This window comes from Dipodomys merriami, unplaced genomic scaffold (genome assembly GCF_024711535.1).
Source record: "Dipodomys merriami isolate MVZ:Mamm:240054 unplaced genomic scaffold, mDipMer1.0.p SCAF_42, whole genome shotgun sequence".
Taxonomy (NCBI): domain Eukaryota; kingdom Metazoa; phylum Chordata; class Mammalia; order Rodentia; family Heteromyidae; genus Dipodomys; species Dipodomys merriami.
Window position 1 is genome coordinate 5,335,686 of NW_027205826.1, and position 14,932 is coordinate 5,350,617.

At 35.8% G+C, this 14,932-nt stretch overlaps 1 protein-coding gene across 10 annotated transcripts in view; it reads left to right on the forward strand.

Moving 5' to 3' along the window:
- Positions 1 to 14,932, forward strand: part of Cep112 (centrosomal protein 112) — a 350,152-nt gene that overhangs the window by 23,880 nt on the left and 311,340 nt on the right. For all 10 annotated transcript variants that reach the window (XM_069993124.1, XM_069993126.1, XM_069993125.1 and 7 more), the window contains exons 5-6: positions 7,456 to 7,549; positions 10,059 to 10,136. In XM_069993124.1, the coding sequence (XP_069849225.1) occupies positions 7,456 to 7,549; positions 10,059 to 10,136 (172 nt within the window). The remainder of the gene's footprint in view (positions 1 to 7,455; positions 7,550 to 10,058; positions 10,137 to 14,932) is intronic.

Here is a 14,932-nt window from a genome sequence, read left to right on the forward strand (position 1 = left end):
TTAAACGATTTGTTTTTCCCCTTCCCCTCCACAAATTATACCAACATCAAATACAGTGAAAGCAGGGGTTATACTGTGGGGGAGGGATATACAAAGCAACAAAGAAATAATCTTATAAATGTTTTAGAAACAATCGCATGAAAGAAAAAAAATTTGAATACATATCTTAGGGTTCATTTCCCTAACATCACCTTATCTGACCTTTTCTGCTTGACTCAGACATATACTAGATATTGCAAATAAGCGAAACCATGGGACCTATGTTTTTTTGGGCCTGTCTTACTTCACTTAATATAATTTTTTCCTTTTCTTATAATCACAGAACACACATCCTTTAAGTACAAATGCAATGCACATATAAATATCAGACAGAATGGACTTTAAGTAACAAGAACCAAAAAAAGACAGTATTGTGAATGGGTGAATTCATTGAGGAGCTATAACAACTATAAATATATATGAATCAAACTTCACAATTCCAAAGTAGTTGAAGTAAACATAGAATTGAAGAAAGAAATAAAGTTCTCTACAATAACATTCCAGGACTTCAGTGCCCCAATTTCAAAAGTAGAATAGCCAGACAGAAGATCGGTAATGAGAGGGTTAGAGACATGTCTCCATTGGTAGAGTGTGAGACAATGAGTGAAAGTGGCAGGTATGGAGTTTGAATCCCAGTCTCAATCCTAACAAAAGAAAAAAAAAGAAGATCAATATAGAAATAGAAGATATGAACACCACCGCAGATTATTAGTAGACCTAATGGATACTCTAGCCAACTTCAGTGAATGAACATTTTTCTCTAGTACATATGGAACATGCTTCAGGATACACCATGAATTAGGCCACAGAGTATCTTTTCCTATGACAATAGTAGAAAAAGAAAAATCCAATCAGTTGCAGATTAGTTGAATGTCTATAAATAGGTGACAATTATAAAACATTACTGACAGATCAAAAAGGGAAGTTAGAAAATAATTTTAGATAAATGCAACCCCAAAGGCAACATAAAATCTGTATGAAATATAGTGAAAGCAGTGCTAAGGAAATTTATAAGCTATAAGAGCTTATATTAAAAAAAGTCAGAAATCAATAACATAAATTTACACTCATGGAGCTAGATGAAGAATAAACTAAATCAAAGCTATTTTTAGAGTATAGTAAAAATTAGGGAAGAGATAATAAGTAGAAAAACAAGAGTCAGTAAAACCAACCAATGGTTCTTTCATTGTTTTGGGGCAACACAGCAAAAGTTGTCAACTTTTTATAAGAACTAAGAAAAAAGAAAATTCAGGTAACTAAAACTAGAAAGGGGATATTGCGATTAATTTTACAGAAGTGCAATTATTGTAACTACCATGAGCAGTAATATGCCAATCTATTGGAAAGTCTAGAGATAACAGACAACTATCCACCAAATACATAACCTGCCAAGACTGAATCATGAAGCAATATGAAATCTGAACAGATATATATCTAGAAAATACACAGATTTCTTAATAAAAAACTTCCTAACACACAAAGCCCAGTACTACAAAATGGATTCATTGGTGAATTCTACCAAACTTTTAAAGAAAACACCAATCTTTTCTCAGACTTATGAAATAATTGAAAATGTTACAACACTATTAAATTCATTATATGAGTTCAGCAGTAATATGATATTAAAGACAGATATGGATGTTACAATAAAGGAAAACTGCAGACTAATCCTCAATAAAATACTTGAAAATTGAATTTAACAATTCATTGAAAGATTTATGTATCATATCCAAATAGGATTTTTTTCCCTGAAGTTCAAAGATTGTTGGGCATGTGAAGACCAGTAAATTTATTACATTATTAGTATAATAAGAAAAGACCGCATACAATGATGTTTATTGATGCAGAAGAAACAACTGACAGCATTTTTTTGGAGATTTTTTTTTGAATGGCTTCATTCAGTGTGAAGATTTGTGAACTGAAGGAAGATATCTCCTCCTTTCACATTGTTAACAGTGATGAGAAATGACCACTGGAAATTTGGAATACTTTCCCATTCAAAAAGCAAGGAAATTTGGAGATGTCTTGCAATGACTGTAGCAATTCTGAAATCCAGTCAGCTGTTACCTGTAGTTGGTTAGGCCATACAGCTGCCCTTTTGGGAGTAATTCTTAGTATTGTTTGCTCAGTTTCTTGGGCTCTTGGATTTTCTCTCTCAGATACCGCTTTTCCTCCCCCCCTCCCCCGTCAGTCGTGGGGCCTGAACTCTGGGCCTGGGTGCTGTCCCTCAGCTCTTCAGCTCAAGGCAAGCGCTCTACCACTTGAGCCATAAGTGGCTTTTTCTGTTTATGTGATGCTGAGGAATTCAGGGCTTCATGGATGCGAGGCAAGCATTCTACCACTGAGATACCTTCCCAGCCAGATACCACTCTTTTACTGCAAAAAATAGTTTGGTTTAAGCTGAGTAGTTTTCTCAACCTGCTTCCTGTTTGTGGAAGAACTTGGAGAATCAATTCTCTTTCAGATGATACTGGTGGAATCCCTTTAAAACTTCTGTGGCTTTCCATGCTTCAAATTATAATACTCCATTAGACAAATGTTATATTCACAAGTTTTTTTTTTTAACATTCACATTTTAATGTTTTGTGTATTGACTTTTTATTGATCAAAGTTCATGTTCTTTTTTTGGGGGGGGGGCTCCAGTCGTGGGGCCTGAACTCTGGGCCTGGGTGCTGGCCCTCAGCTCTTTAGCTCAAGGCTAGCGCTCTACCACTTGAGCCACAGGGCCACTTCCAGCTTTTTTTTCTTTTTGCTTATGTGGTGCTGAGGAATCCACCCAGGGCCTCAGGCATGCAAGGCAAGCGCTCTACCACTGAGCCGCCTTCCCAGCCCCTATTCACAAGTTTTTAGAGGTAGGTTTTCCATTTTGTGACAAGGATTGGAATGCTGTGTAAAACACTTATGATTTTCAGAAGCTTTCTTATCTGTTGTGAAGATTCTAAACATGGAAATTCTTGGAAGTCTTTTTCTTTCCTTCATAAGGTCTTTCAGGAATGTATTCAAGTCATTCTAAGGTTGGAATAAAGTGTTTTATAGACATACGTTGAGATTTTGACCCTGAGTCCGTGTTTCCAGGCAAAACCTTAGATTTGGTATTTGCTTTAAGATTATTTCTTGCTATCAGAGTTGTTTGCTGAATCCAACAATGAAAAAAATTGTTTTACAACCCTACAAGTTCTATATTGAAGCTCTATCATCAAGAATCTGATAGAGGGGCTGGGAAGGTGGCTTAGTGGTAGAGTGCTTGCCTTGCATGCATGAGGCCCTGGGTTCGATCCCTCAGAACCACATAAGCAGAAAAAGCCAGAAGTGGTGCTGTGGCTCAAGTGGTAGAGCACTAGCCTTGAGCTGAAGAGCTCAAGGGATAGTGGCCAGGCCCAGAGTTCAAGACCCACGACTGACAAAAAAAAAGAATCAGTTAGAAATCTGAACATTCTTGTTTCATTTCTATTTCTACCTTTTCAGTTGTAGCTACAACAGACCATTTGGCATTTTTAGTATTTTACCTGGAATTCTCTTTAGCCAATGGTTAAACAAAGTCATAGGTATATTTTCTATTTTCTACCTTACCACAAGTGACACTTGCCAAACTTTCCATCTCTGCACAATGTGGGTTACCTTTTTGTCCAACTTTAAATAACATTTTCCTCCATGATCTTCCAGCTTTCAAAGTACCTCTGAGGTTATTTCAGCTCAAAAGCCAATACTATATGTTTTAGGCTTTTGTAATTTGGCATTTCACATCTGTGAACTAGTTTATGCTTATCTACTCATTATGATTCAACAAACTTTTAGCAACTAATACAACAGTGGTTTTATTTGTTTTGTCTGCATAGACAAAACTGGTATCAATTATATGGAGATTTGACTAGGCAATGTTGACAATAGATCAGTCTATTGGTAGGATGGTAGGATGGCTGTCAGCCGGGCGTAGTTGTAATGGTAAAGATTTTTGTCTCCATAGAATCTCATAATTCTTTCTTTTATATGTAAATAATATTTATTTATTTTTGTTAGTTGTGGGGCTTGAACTTGGCATGGGCACTGTCCCTGAGCTTTTCAGCTCAAGGTGAGCACTCTACCAATTGAGCTACAGTGCCACTTCTCATAATTCTTTCTTTATGCAGCCTCTTCCTATGGTCTATCTTATAAAGCAAGGTTTAGAGACTTACATGGTTCTACAGGGCTTCTGGCCATCTCAAGGCTTGGGCCTGAAACTGGCAGGGTGCCAGTCATCTGCATTCTACTGACTAAAGCCAACTGAAGGCTGGCTCTGGATACAGGGAAGAAGGAGCCTGCCTGTACCTGAACCTGAAAATAGGGAGGTATAATTTTTTGGATCCATCTTTGGATACTATTCACTACATAGCTCTAACAGAGGTGAAGATATTATGGTTTAGTTATGTAGTTCCCATAAGCTTCATTTAGGGCATGTAGCTATAGCTATATGCTATAGCTTAGGGATGTAAGGATGTAGCTGTGGCCATAACTATCAGTACAGTACTGGTCATGGCCTCTTTTTCTTTTTTTCAAGAGCAGGGGACTCCAGACTAGCTGTTGGTTTCTTGAGGAATTTGACTGCAATTCCCTTACATTTTCAATAGTCATATTTCCTGCTGTCCAGTGATTTCTGGAACCTGAGCCTGGCAGATTTTCAGTTTCCATCCTTTTCATTGCATTATATTTTATCCTAATTATCTTTTTTAATCCTAATTATCTTTTTTTTGTTGTTGTTGGTTGTGGGGCCTGAACTCTGGGCCTGGGCGCTGTCCCTCAGCTCTTCAGCTCAAGGCTGGTGCTCTACCACTTGAGCTACAGTGCCACTTCCGGTTTTCTGGTGGTTTATTGGAGAAGAGTTTCACAGACTTTGCTGCCTGGTCTGGCTTTGAACCGAAATCCTCAGATACTCAGCCTGAGTAGCTATTACAGGCGTGAGCCACCAGCACCTGGCTTTTAATCCTAATTATCTTAAAGTTGTTTGAGTGTGCAAATCACTGATGACCTTACAACACTTTCAGGATGAGTGAAAGTCAATTTGTAGTTGCCTGAAAAATACATGAGAGGTGAGAACATGGATCCAGTAACATTTTTGAAAATAAATTGTAAAGGGAATTAAGGTGGATTGGTATATAAGTACAATTCTATGTGAATTATAAATTAAGGATTAATGACCTCATTAATAAGTGGGCTAAAGACTTAAAGAGAGACTACTCTGAAGAAGAAATAAGAATGGTCAATAGACATATGAAGAAATGTTCAACATCTCTGGTCATAAAAGAAATGTGAATCAAAACAACATTGAGATTCTACCTCACCCTAGTTAGAATGGCCATTTATCAAGAAAATTAATAATAACAGATGCTGGAGAGAATGTGGCAAAAAGATACTGCTACTATACAATCGATGGAAATGTAAACTTGTTCAACCATTCTGGAAAGCAGTATGAAGGTTCCTCAAAAGACTAAACATAGACCTTCCCTATGACCCAGCAATCCCACTCCTGGGCATTTACCCAAATGACCACAAGCCAGCCCACACTAATGCTACCAGCATAACTATATTCATTGCAGTATTATTTACCATAGCTAAGATACGAAATCAACCTAGAAGCCCCTTAGTGGATAAATAGATCAAGAAAATGTAGTATATATACACAATGGAATTCTATGCTTCTATCAGAAAGAATGACATTGCCCCATTTGTAAGGAAATGAAAAGACTTTGAAACCGTTATATTAAGTGAAGTAAGCCAGATCCAAAGAAACATAGGCTACACGATTTCCCTCATTTGTAATAACTAGAATATGTCTATAAATCTACAGTTAATCTAATAGACAGTAGAAGACAAATAATTACACTTGGACATGATTAAACAGTACTCTAAGCATTCGCATAGGAGGATGTTCTTAGGAGAGGATCACAATGGCTCAATAGCTATGTGCATATGACCATATAAAATGGTACTCATTGAAATGAACTACAAAAATGGAAACAAGAAGGTTTTTTAATTGTACTTTTTGTAGTTACTTATTTTTTCTTTCTCTTTTCTCCTTTGGTTTATTCTCTGTTGTCTCTGTTTTTTTTTTTTTAATTTCTGTACCCTTTGTCTTGTATATAAGTTTATCTGATTTGGAGGAAGCGAAGGGGAAATCATACAAATAGTGGGACAAAGGGTGAACCAGTTCAGCAGTAATACTCAATAGACACTATGTTGGAAATGAACTTTACAACTTGGGGGTGAGGTGTTTTGGGGGGAAAGTAGGGGGAAATGAGGGAGGGAATAATACTGTTCAAAAAGAAATGGACTCAGTACCTTATGTAACTGTAACCCCTTTACAATATAATTTAATTTTTAATATAATTTAAATTTAAATTAAAAATGTTCTTATGTATATGCCATATTTATGCAGGTTGATCATTTGAATCAGCTTAGGTAAAACCATTGACATTAAATAATTATTCTGAACTCTAAAAAAATGTGCTGTTTTAATATGTACCTAGTGTAACAAATAGATAAATGTTTCAAGTCTCTTTTTATTAATATTTCTATGAAAAGATTTACTTTTAATATTTAAGCATTTTTCAATTTTTTTTTTTGGCAGTCATCGGGCCTGAACTAGGGGCCTGGGTGTTGTCCGTCAGCTCTTCAGCTCAAGGCTAGCTCTCTACCACTTGAGCCACAGTGCCACTTATGGCTTTTTCTTACGTGATGCTGAGGAATCGAACCCAGGGTTTCATGCATGCAAGGCAAGCATTCTACCACTGAGCCACCTTCCCAGCCCCAACGTTTTTCAATTTTTAAATGTAGCACTTAGGAGTTTTTAATTCTCGAAGAATAACCTACTGAAACCAGGCGCCAGTAGCTCATGCCTGTAATCCTAGCTACTCAGGAGGCTGAGATCTTAGGATTGAGGTTCAAAGCCAGCCCAGGCAGGAAAGCCCGTGAGACTTTTATCTCCAGTTAACCACCAGAAAACCGGAAGTGGCACTGTGGTTCAAGTGGTAGAACACTGGCCTTGAGCTGAAGAGCTCAGGGACAGCACGCAGGCCCAGAGTTCAAGACCCATGACTGACCAAAAGAAAAAAAAAAGAATAGCCTACTGCTTAGTACATCAAGTGGCTTCTTCTTCCCACTTGGTAAAGATAAATACTTATTTTGATCATACTTGCACTTAAAAATAGCAATAGTTTCTAAGCAAGTATGTAGGGTTTATGTGATATTTAACCTAAATTTTTTATGTTAAATGAAGTAAATGGTAAAAGCACAGTTATTATTTCCATATTTTTTCCACTGTTGAATCATCATTATTAATGAAAACTGTCATCTCATGTACAAAAGAAGAAATGATGCTTCTGTAATTGAATGCTCTGTTTTCTGTTTCTCCCACGTTTGATGGTTACTGTTTTTGTCTCTTAGTGGAGAACATTACACTGAGAAGCCTCGAATAAGATCACATTCTATGAGTCCAACTCACAGAGAAGATGGACAAAATATTACCCCAAAGAACTGTGTAAGATCGGACTTTATTTGTGTTGTTTCTCTGTTGTTTAAAAATGATTCTAGGGCTGGGAAGGTGGCTCAGTGGTAGGGCGCTTGCCTTGCATGCCTGAGGCCCTGGGTTCGATTCCTCAGCACCACATAAGCAGAAAGAAAAAAGCCGGAAGTGGCGCTGTAGCTCAAGTGGTAGAGCGCTAGCCTTGAGCTGAAGAGCTGAGGGACAGCGCCCAGGCCCAGAGTTCAGGCCCCACGACCGGACCCCCCCAAAAAAAAAAAAAGATTCTATGAAGTTTTTCTTTTCACATTTTCTAAGTTACATTTAATACTAAAAACAGCAAATAAGTCTGAAGGTTTCGGTGAATATCTTTTCTGTCAGATAGCAGTGAGCTTGGTATTTTTCTTCTGCTCTCAGTGATTCTCATATCTCCCAGTCAATCATTTTTCCTGTGAATCAGTGTAACTTTTGAAACTCTATTTTAGCTGTTTTCTCCTTTTATTCATATATGAATGGAGCGATTAGATATAAAATTAGGAAGAAATGGGATTGATTTATAGTAACATAGGGGACACTGATTTCTTAATAAAGGCAACAGTTTATCTACAGATCCCTTACATCAATATGTTTAAAAAAGTATTTATTTGAATTTTGTGTTTGAAAATTGTGTTTGCTTACTTGTCAAAAGAGAATAATTGTGCTTGCTAAAATCATTATTGCTGTTTTGGCTTATGTGATTTCTAATGACAAGATAGTTCATGTGCTATGTATGACTATTTCAGCCTTAAACATACTTCATTGAATTTTCTTCAAAGGTAATTTGGAAGTTAAAACAACATTTAATATGAATGACAATGCATTTAAAATAAGTAATAACTCTCAATCAATATATTTACCTAAAATAAATTAGGTAGGTATATTTTCTTAAGCAGCTCTTGTTCACAAAGAAAAGTATGTTAAAAGCAAGGGACCACTAGTAGAGTGATAATGAATTATTCTGTGGTACTGAGGTTGAGCACAAGGCCTCATGTTTGCCAGGTGGGCATTCTACCACTTAGCAATGACCCTATCCCTTTTTGGCTTTAGTTACTTTTCAGGTAAGGTCTTGACCAGGAACAGCTGCAGATCACTTTTCCTACTTATGGTCTGTGTGGCTGTGATTATGGGCTAGACGTATAACACTTAGCTTTCTAACTGAGGTGATAATCTTGCTAATTTCTTGCTCAGGCTGATAGTAACCCATGTTCTTTCCATCTCTGCCTTCTGAGAGGCCCTATGCCTGACTGATAACAATTATTATTATTTTTTTGCTAGTATTGGGGTTTGAACTCAGGGCCTCACATTTGCTAGGCTGGAGTACTCTACATTTGAGTCAAACCTCTAGCCTAGCTATTTGTTTATTATTTTGGACATGAAATCTAATTGACATTTCTGGCCAAGCTGGCCTTGAATTGAGAGCCTCTGGATCTCAGTCTAATGAGTAGCCAGGATTACAGATGTGAGCCACCAGTATCTGGCTGATTAATTTTAATAATATAAAGGTAATAGAAAATATTTTGCTCAGTAAAAATTAGAACAAAATATCTTGTGTATTTTTACATACTTTAATATTAATTTAAGTAATTATATGGAAATAGATTTTTAATAATGAGGCTTTCTAACAGCATGGAAATACTATATCAACAATTCATTTTAAATTTAAAAAATTGGGGCTGTAAAATAGTCATTATTTTACACTGATATTCCTTGCTAATTATTTAGAGCTTTAAGGTCATTGTCCATTTCTGGGTACAGATTTTAGATTGTCTTCATTTAGCTAGTTAAATCTATTTAACAAATGAATAATATAACAAATTATAGAGAAAGAAAGAACATGATCATAAAATTAGGAAGAAATTGGGATTGATTTATAATGAAGTAAGAGCAGTTTTTACTTTTTAAAAAGTAAAGGATCATTGTAATTGTGTTTTCATGATGTGAATCCAAAGCTTTTCTTCTTACTTGGTGTATGAGTGAGGATTAATTTAAGAACAAAGTGTTTCTTGGACATCAACACAATATTTTCCTGTTAACTAATTCTAACAAGAGTAAATAATTCATCTTTTCAAGTGTCCCCTACTCCCAAGGTCCCTTTCAAGCTACTGTGGTATGCCACAGTTAAAACTTTTGTAAAAAGAGCTTAGAAAGAGGAGTTGAATTAATTTTCAAAATATTCTTTTGATGTTTTTTTGAAATCCAGTTACTTTATAAGTATATTGTTAAGGCATCTTATAGCCCTAAGCAGCTATAATAAACAGTCATTAGTTAGAATTGAGAACTTTTGCTTAGTTGTAACATAATCTTTTCCTCTGAGGGCAATATAATATAACCGTATAAGTACAGAAAACTCTCATTACTCTGAATGATATAAATTTTGTTTTGTTTTCTTCTCCCTGCTTTCCTTTCTTTTCCCTCTGCCCTCTTTTCTCCCCCCCCCCCCATTCATTCCTCTTTCATTATTCCTTCCCTTTCCTATTTTGTGTTTCAGGAAGTTCATTTTAAAAAATCTTCTGTTTCTTTGGATGACAGTGACATTGAAGCTCGTCTTAATAGTTGGAATCTTGGGGTAAAGATGATTTTTGTATTATGTACTTATTGATTTGGAAGAATCATAGTATATGTGGAAATTCTGAACTACTTCAGATTCAGTGAATCATTATAGTACTGTGCTGGCCTTAAAAGGGCTTTGAGTGTGGGAAAGAGAAATAACATTCCAAAGAAATAAAATTGTCCTTGTCTTGGCATGCTAACTTTCTTGTTAAATAAGAGATACACATAAAATAGTTAAATAATAATTAAAGGCACTATATAATAGAATACTAACATGAGTTATAAAATAGGTCATAATTGGTCCTTCAGGCAGATGTTACTTAGTTATGGGGATACATTCTAGAGCTGTGCCATAGGTGACTTTTGTGTTTGTGTGCACATCACAGATTATGCTTACTTACTCACCTATGCCTACTTGGCATAGGTCAATCTCTTCACATGGCCTCCGATCCCATCAAGGGATAGAGTAAGCATTCAATGTATGAGGTGCTGTTGGCCTTACATAGCACACTTTCTTTTTGGGAAGAATACTGTAAGATGAGGATAAAATGATGATAGAATTTTCCAGCTGATTTGTAATATTAATCACACAGATTTAATCACAAAGATCATATATGTACTTTGTCGTTGTTTAAGATGTTGTTATGTAGGGTATGGCTATGCTGAATAGAATGGGGAGGGAGGGAAAATATACAGGATACAAACACAGCTCAGTCTTTGCAGAGGGCAGACAGAAGGGCTGATGGGGAAAGTGCAGAGTGGGATGTCTGGTTCATCAAATGGATACAATTAGAAGGTTGGGAAATGGATAGGAGGAGAAAGCAGTGTAGATCTTCTATTAGTTTTGGGGGTATGCTAGTGAAAGAGAATTGACTAGTGAGAGGATAATAAGTCAAAAGAAAAATATTTTTGTGTTTGATGGTATAGGGGAAGTTGCTTTTGGAGGGTGGGAGTGGAGTACAGGAAATCCCACAGAAGGACAAATTCCTTTTGCCAGAGAGCAACATCAAAGGGAAAAATAAAATTGTGACTCTATCCTTTCAAATTTGCCTTTGCCCTTAGCCATTTGAAACTTTTGATGTACATTTCTTAGTACTTAGAGTACTTTTCACGATTATTTAACTGCTCAGAGGCTTAAATCTTTTTCCTTCATATAATAAAATTAAAAGAAACTATCTACAATATTTTGATGTAAGGCCTTAAAACTAGGCCTGCTTGGGATTTTGTTCCACATTTTTGTTGTTCAATGAATACATTAGTAATATAATTGCATTTTATAAACTTCCATGTATGTACATTAATCAGCTAAATGATATCTTTATCAGAGTAGAATAATGTAACATTAGAATGAGTTAAGTTTTATATGAAATGCCTCTTTGCTTTCTTTGAAAAATTTTTTTTAGCTAGAGTTAATTTGTGTGTTCTAGACTAACAGTTTTTTTTTTTTTTAATATTGCTGGCATCATTGTCAATGCCTTCACTCTGATTCATTTAAATTATCTAGTATTTGTTAAAGAACACATTTGAAAATGTCCTTTATTTTTAAAGAATACATTAAAATTTTTAGGGATACATTATTCAAATATATATATATATATATATGTATATATATATAGTCGGTCATGGGGCTTGAACTCTGGGCCTGGGCTGTCCCTTGGCTCTTCAGCTTAAGGCTAACACTCTACTACTGGCTTTTTCTGCTTATGTGGTGCTGAGGAATCGAACCCAGGGCCTCATGCATATAAGTCAAGCACTCTACAACTGAGCCACCTTCTCAGCCTAGATATTTATTTTTATCCTCTGTTTTTCTTAATCTTTGATTTCTTCAACCTTTAGTTTCTGTGACATTTGCTTTATATTTTTTTGTGTATTTTTTGTGTGACTCTCTAAGTACTAGACTGAAATTCAGTGCTGTGTATGTTTGCTACTTTTACGTTAATTTGTGTGATTAAGTACATGGAGGTTGTAGAATATTCTTTCTTGATCCAGTGATTCAGATCACTGAGACATGTGCTGGGTATACCCATTAAAAAAACTTTAGGATCGGCGCCTATGGCTTATGCATCTAATCTTTAGGTACTCAGGAGGGTGAGATCTGAGTATCATAGTTCAAAGCTAACTCAGGCAAGAAAGTCCATGAGACTATTATCATTAATGAGCTACTAAAAAAAAAAAAGCCAGAAATGGAACTGTGGGTCAAGTGGTAGAGTGCTAGATTTAAGCAAAAGAGTTCAGAGACAGTACCCAGGCCCTAAGTTCAAGTCTTAGGATAGGCACAAAGGACAGCAACAATAGAAAACCTTAAAAATTATATTTTATTTGATTTTTCAAGTTTTAGGTCCTACTGTTTATTTTATAATTATAAAACAAATTATTTTGTCATTTATATTATTAATAATAATTATTTCCTGTATGCAGGAAAAATGGAAAGCCTTTGTTGTTAACCTAAGCTATAAATGACATCTATAGCTTTCTTTACAGTAGTATGATTTTCAGATCAGAGAAAAAAATCAATAAATACTTCTTTTTGGCATCTAGAATGTGTGTATTTGAATTTTCTTTAGAAATGGATGTAGAACCTTGACAATCAGTGAAAGTCCTGGTCTTGAGACAAATTAATCCAGTTATTCATCCCTCTTTTTGTATTTTGTATGTATCGAAATGGATGGGGAAAATTAATCTGCTAGTTCAGTGAAAAGCTCCATTGCATAAAGCTTTTGAATTGCAGCACTACAAAGCCATGGTCATTTACTGACTTATGATTTTAAACAAATATGAAAACCACTGTTGTTACTGTTATGTTGTAATTGATACTTATTTTGAGATCTTACTTATACAGATTTTTGTTTCTTTCTCTTTTTTCTCCTTTTCTTTTCTCCTTTTCTTTCTTTTCTTTGTGTATTCTATTGTAATTTTATTGAAAGCACAAAGAAGAGCAATATAATTTATTCATCAGTGGAGTGCTTTGTGGTACAATTAGTTGGGATATTTCTTGTAAATCAGCATGTAATGTCAGCTGTTTCATACAATTTTATTTGGCAATCTGATGTTTTTCCATTTGGGTTAGAAACCTATTTTCATACTATGCAATGATCTTGGCGAGAAATCAAGTTGAACATGTTGATATTTTATACTTTTGCCTGTGGCTTTCCACAAATGAGTAAGTGTATCAGAATTTGTAAGTAGAACAAAATTATCTAAATGAAAAGAGTTAGAGGGATGGTTTACATAAAAAACTAGTGTTTTGATAAGGCAAATGCTCACTTTGTTTCGAGGATAAAAATGTCTGGAAATGTCTACTCAAAATGTTAACAGATACTTTCTGTGTGGTTAAAATATGAGTGCTATTTTCCTAACATTACATGCTTGAAATTTTTATATTTAGTATTTATTACTCATAAAAACAAACAAGGCCATACAGATATTTTTAAAATTTTCCTAAGGCTTGCATTTGTCAAGTCAAACTATATTCAGAGCCTTACTTGAGAAATTGGCACTAATTTCTTTTGGAAGTGAATGTAAACTTCCATTTCTGTTCACTATAATGTAGGTCAGTTGTAGCCTAATACTCCTATAACTGAAAACTATGGACAGAATGTGAAAACTACTCAATGGGTACAATAATCCTGATTGACTAGGAAAGAAAACATGAGGAAAGACTGGTACAGCAGAAGAGAGGTTCCTAGGTGTCTGTTCTGTTTTTTTTTGTTTTTGTTTTTGTTTTTGTTTTTGTTTTTGTCAGCCATTGGGCTGAACTGTGGGCCTGGATGCTGTCCCTTAGCTCTTCAGCTCAAGGCTAGTGTTCTACCACTGAAGCCACAGCGCCACTTCTGGTTTTTCTAGTGGTTTATTGGAGGTTAGAGTCTCACAGGGACTTTCCTGCCCCCCACTGGCTTTGAATCACGATCCCCAGATCTCAGCCTCCGGAGTAGCTAGGATTATAGGCATGGGCCACTGGTGCCGGGCTTGTTTTCCTTTTCTAACTTCCTTCTTTGATTCCAAGGTGAATCAGATTATCAGATTGTATAGTAAGCTTTGATGGAAAAAACTTAAGATGAGCTCATCATTTAAGCCATGAAAGAGTGTGAGGAGAATGCTTTCTTTTTTCTTCTTCTGGACTTGACCCTAGGCCAGTCCCAGTGGTGTACTAAACTGTGCTGCTGCTGCTGCAGCGGTTTGAATTATGCAGAGAATGATGGGGGTATTTTTTTTTTTTTTGTAAGTTTCACAGTCTTTCTCTTACCACTTTGCCCTGAGATTACAGGAGACTCAAACTCTGAAGGAAACTCCTCATTCTTGCCAGTGAGACTGAGAAAGAAGTACTTAGAATCAGTCAGTGTGGGGGGGAATCTGGGAGAAGGAAGAGTGGGAGAAGGATGCCTTTTCTCTATGTATGAAATACTTTAAGCCACAGCTTTGTTCCAAGGTATGCATTTTTGAAAAGAAAAGCCAAAAATTATGGCTATATTAGAGAACAGACTTGTGTTATAAGGACTTACTCTAGCCCTAGATCACCTCCTAAGTAACTCCTGTGAGGACAGACTGGAATAACATGGTGAAAGCTTGAGGTGAGCCACTGTAGAAAGAGAGATGGAACTGGTAGGCATATCTGAATTCTGCTGATTGCCCAGTGAAACTCCAAGCATCTACATTTTCCAGAGCCCTATAACTTGATAGTAATTATTGTAATTCTTCAGGTAAAGTTGTTAAATGAGAGCAGTAAAAAATTATTTGGAAAATCCACAAATATTTACAAATTAAGTGACACACTTCTAAGTAACCCAGAGGTTTAAAAATAACCTGAGGGGCTGG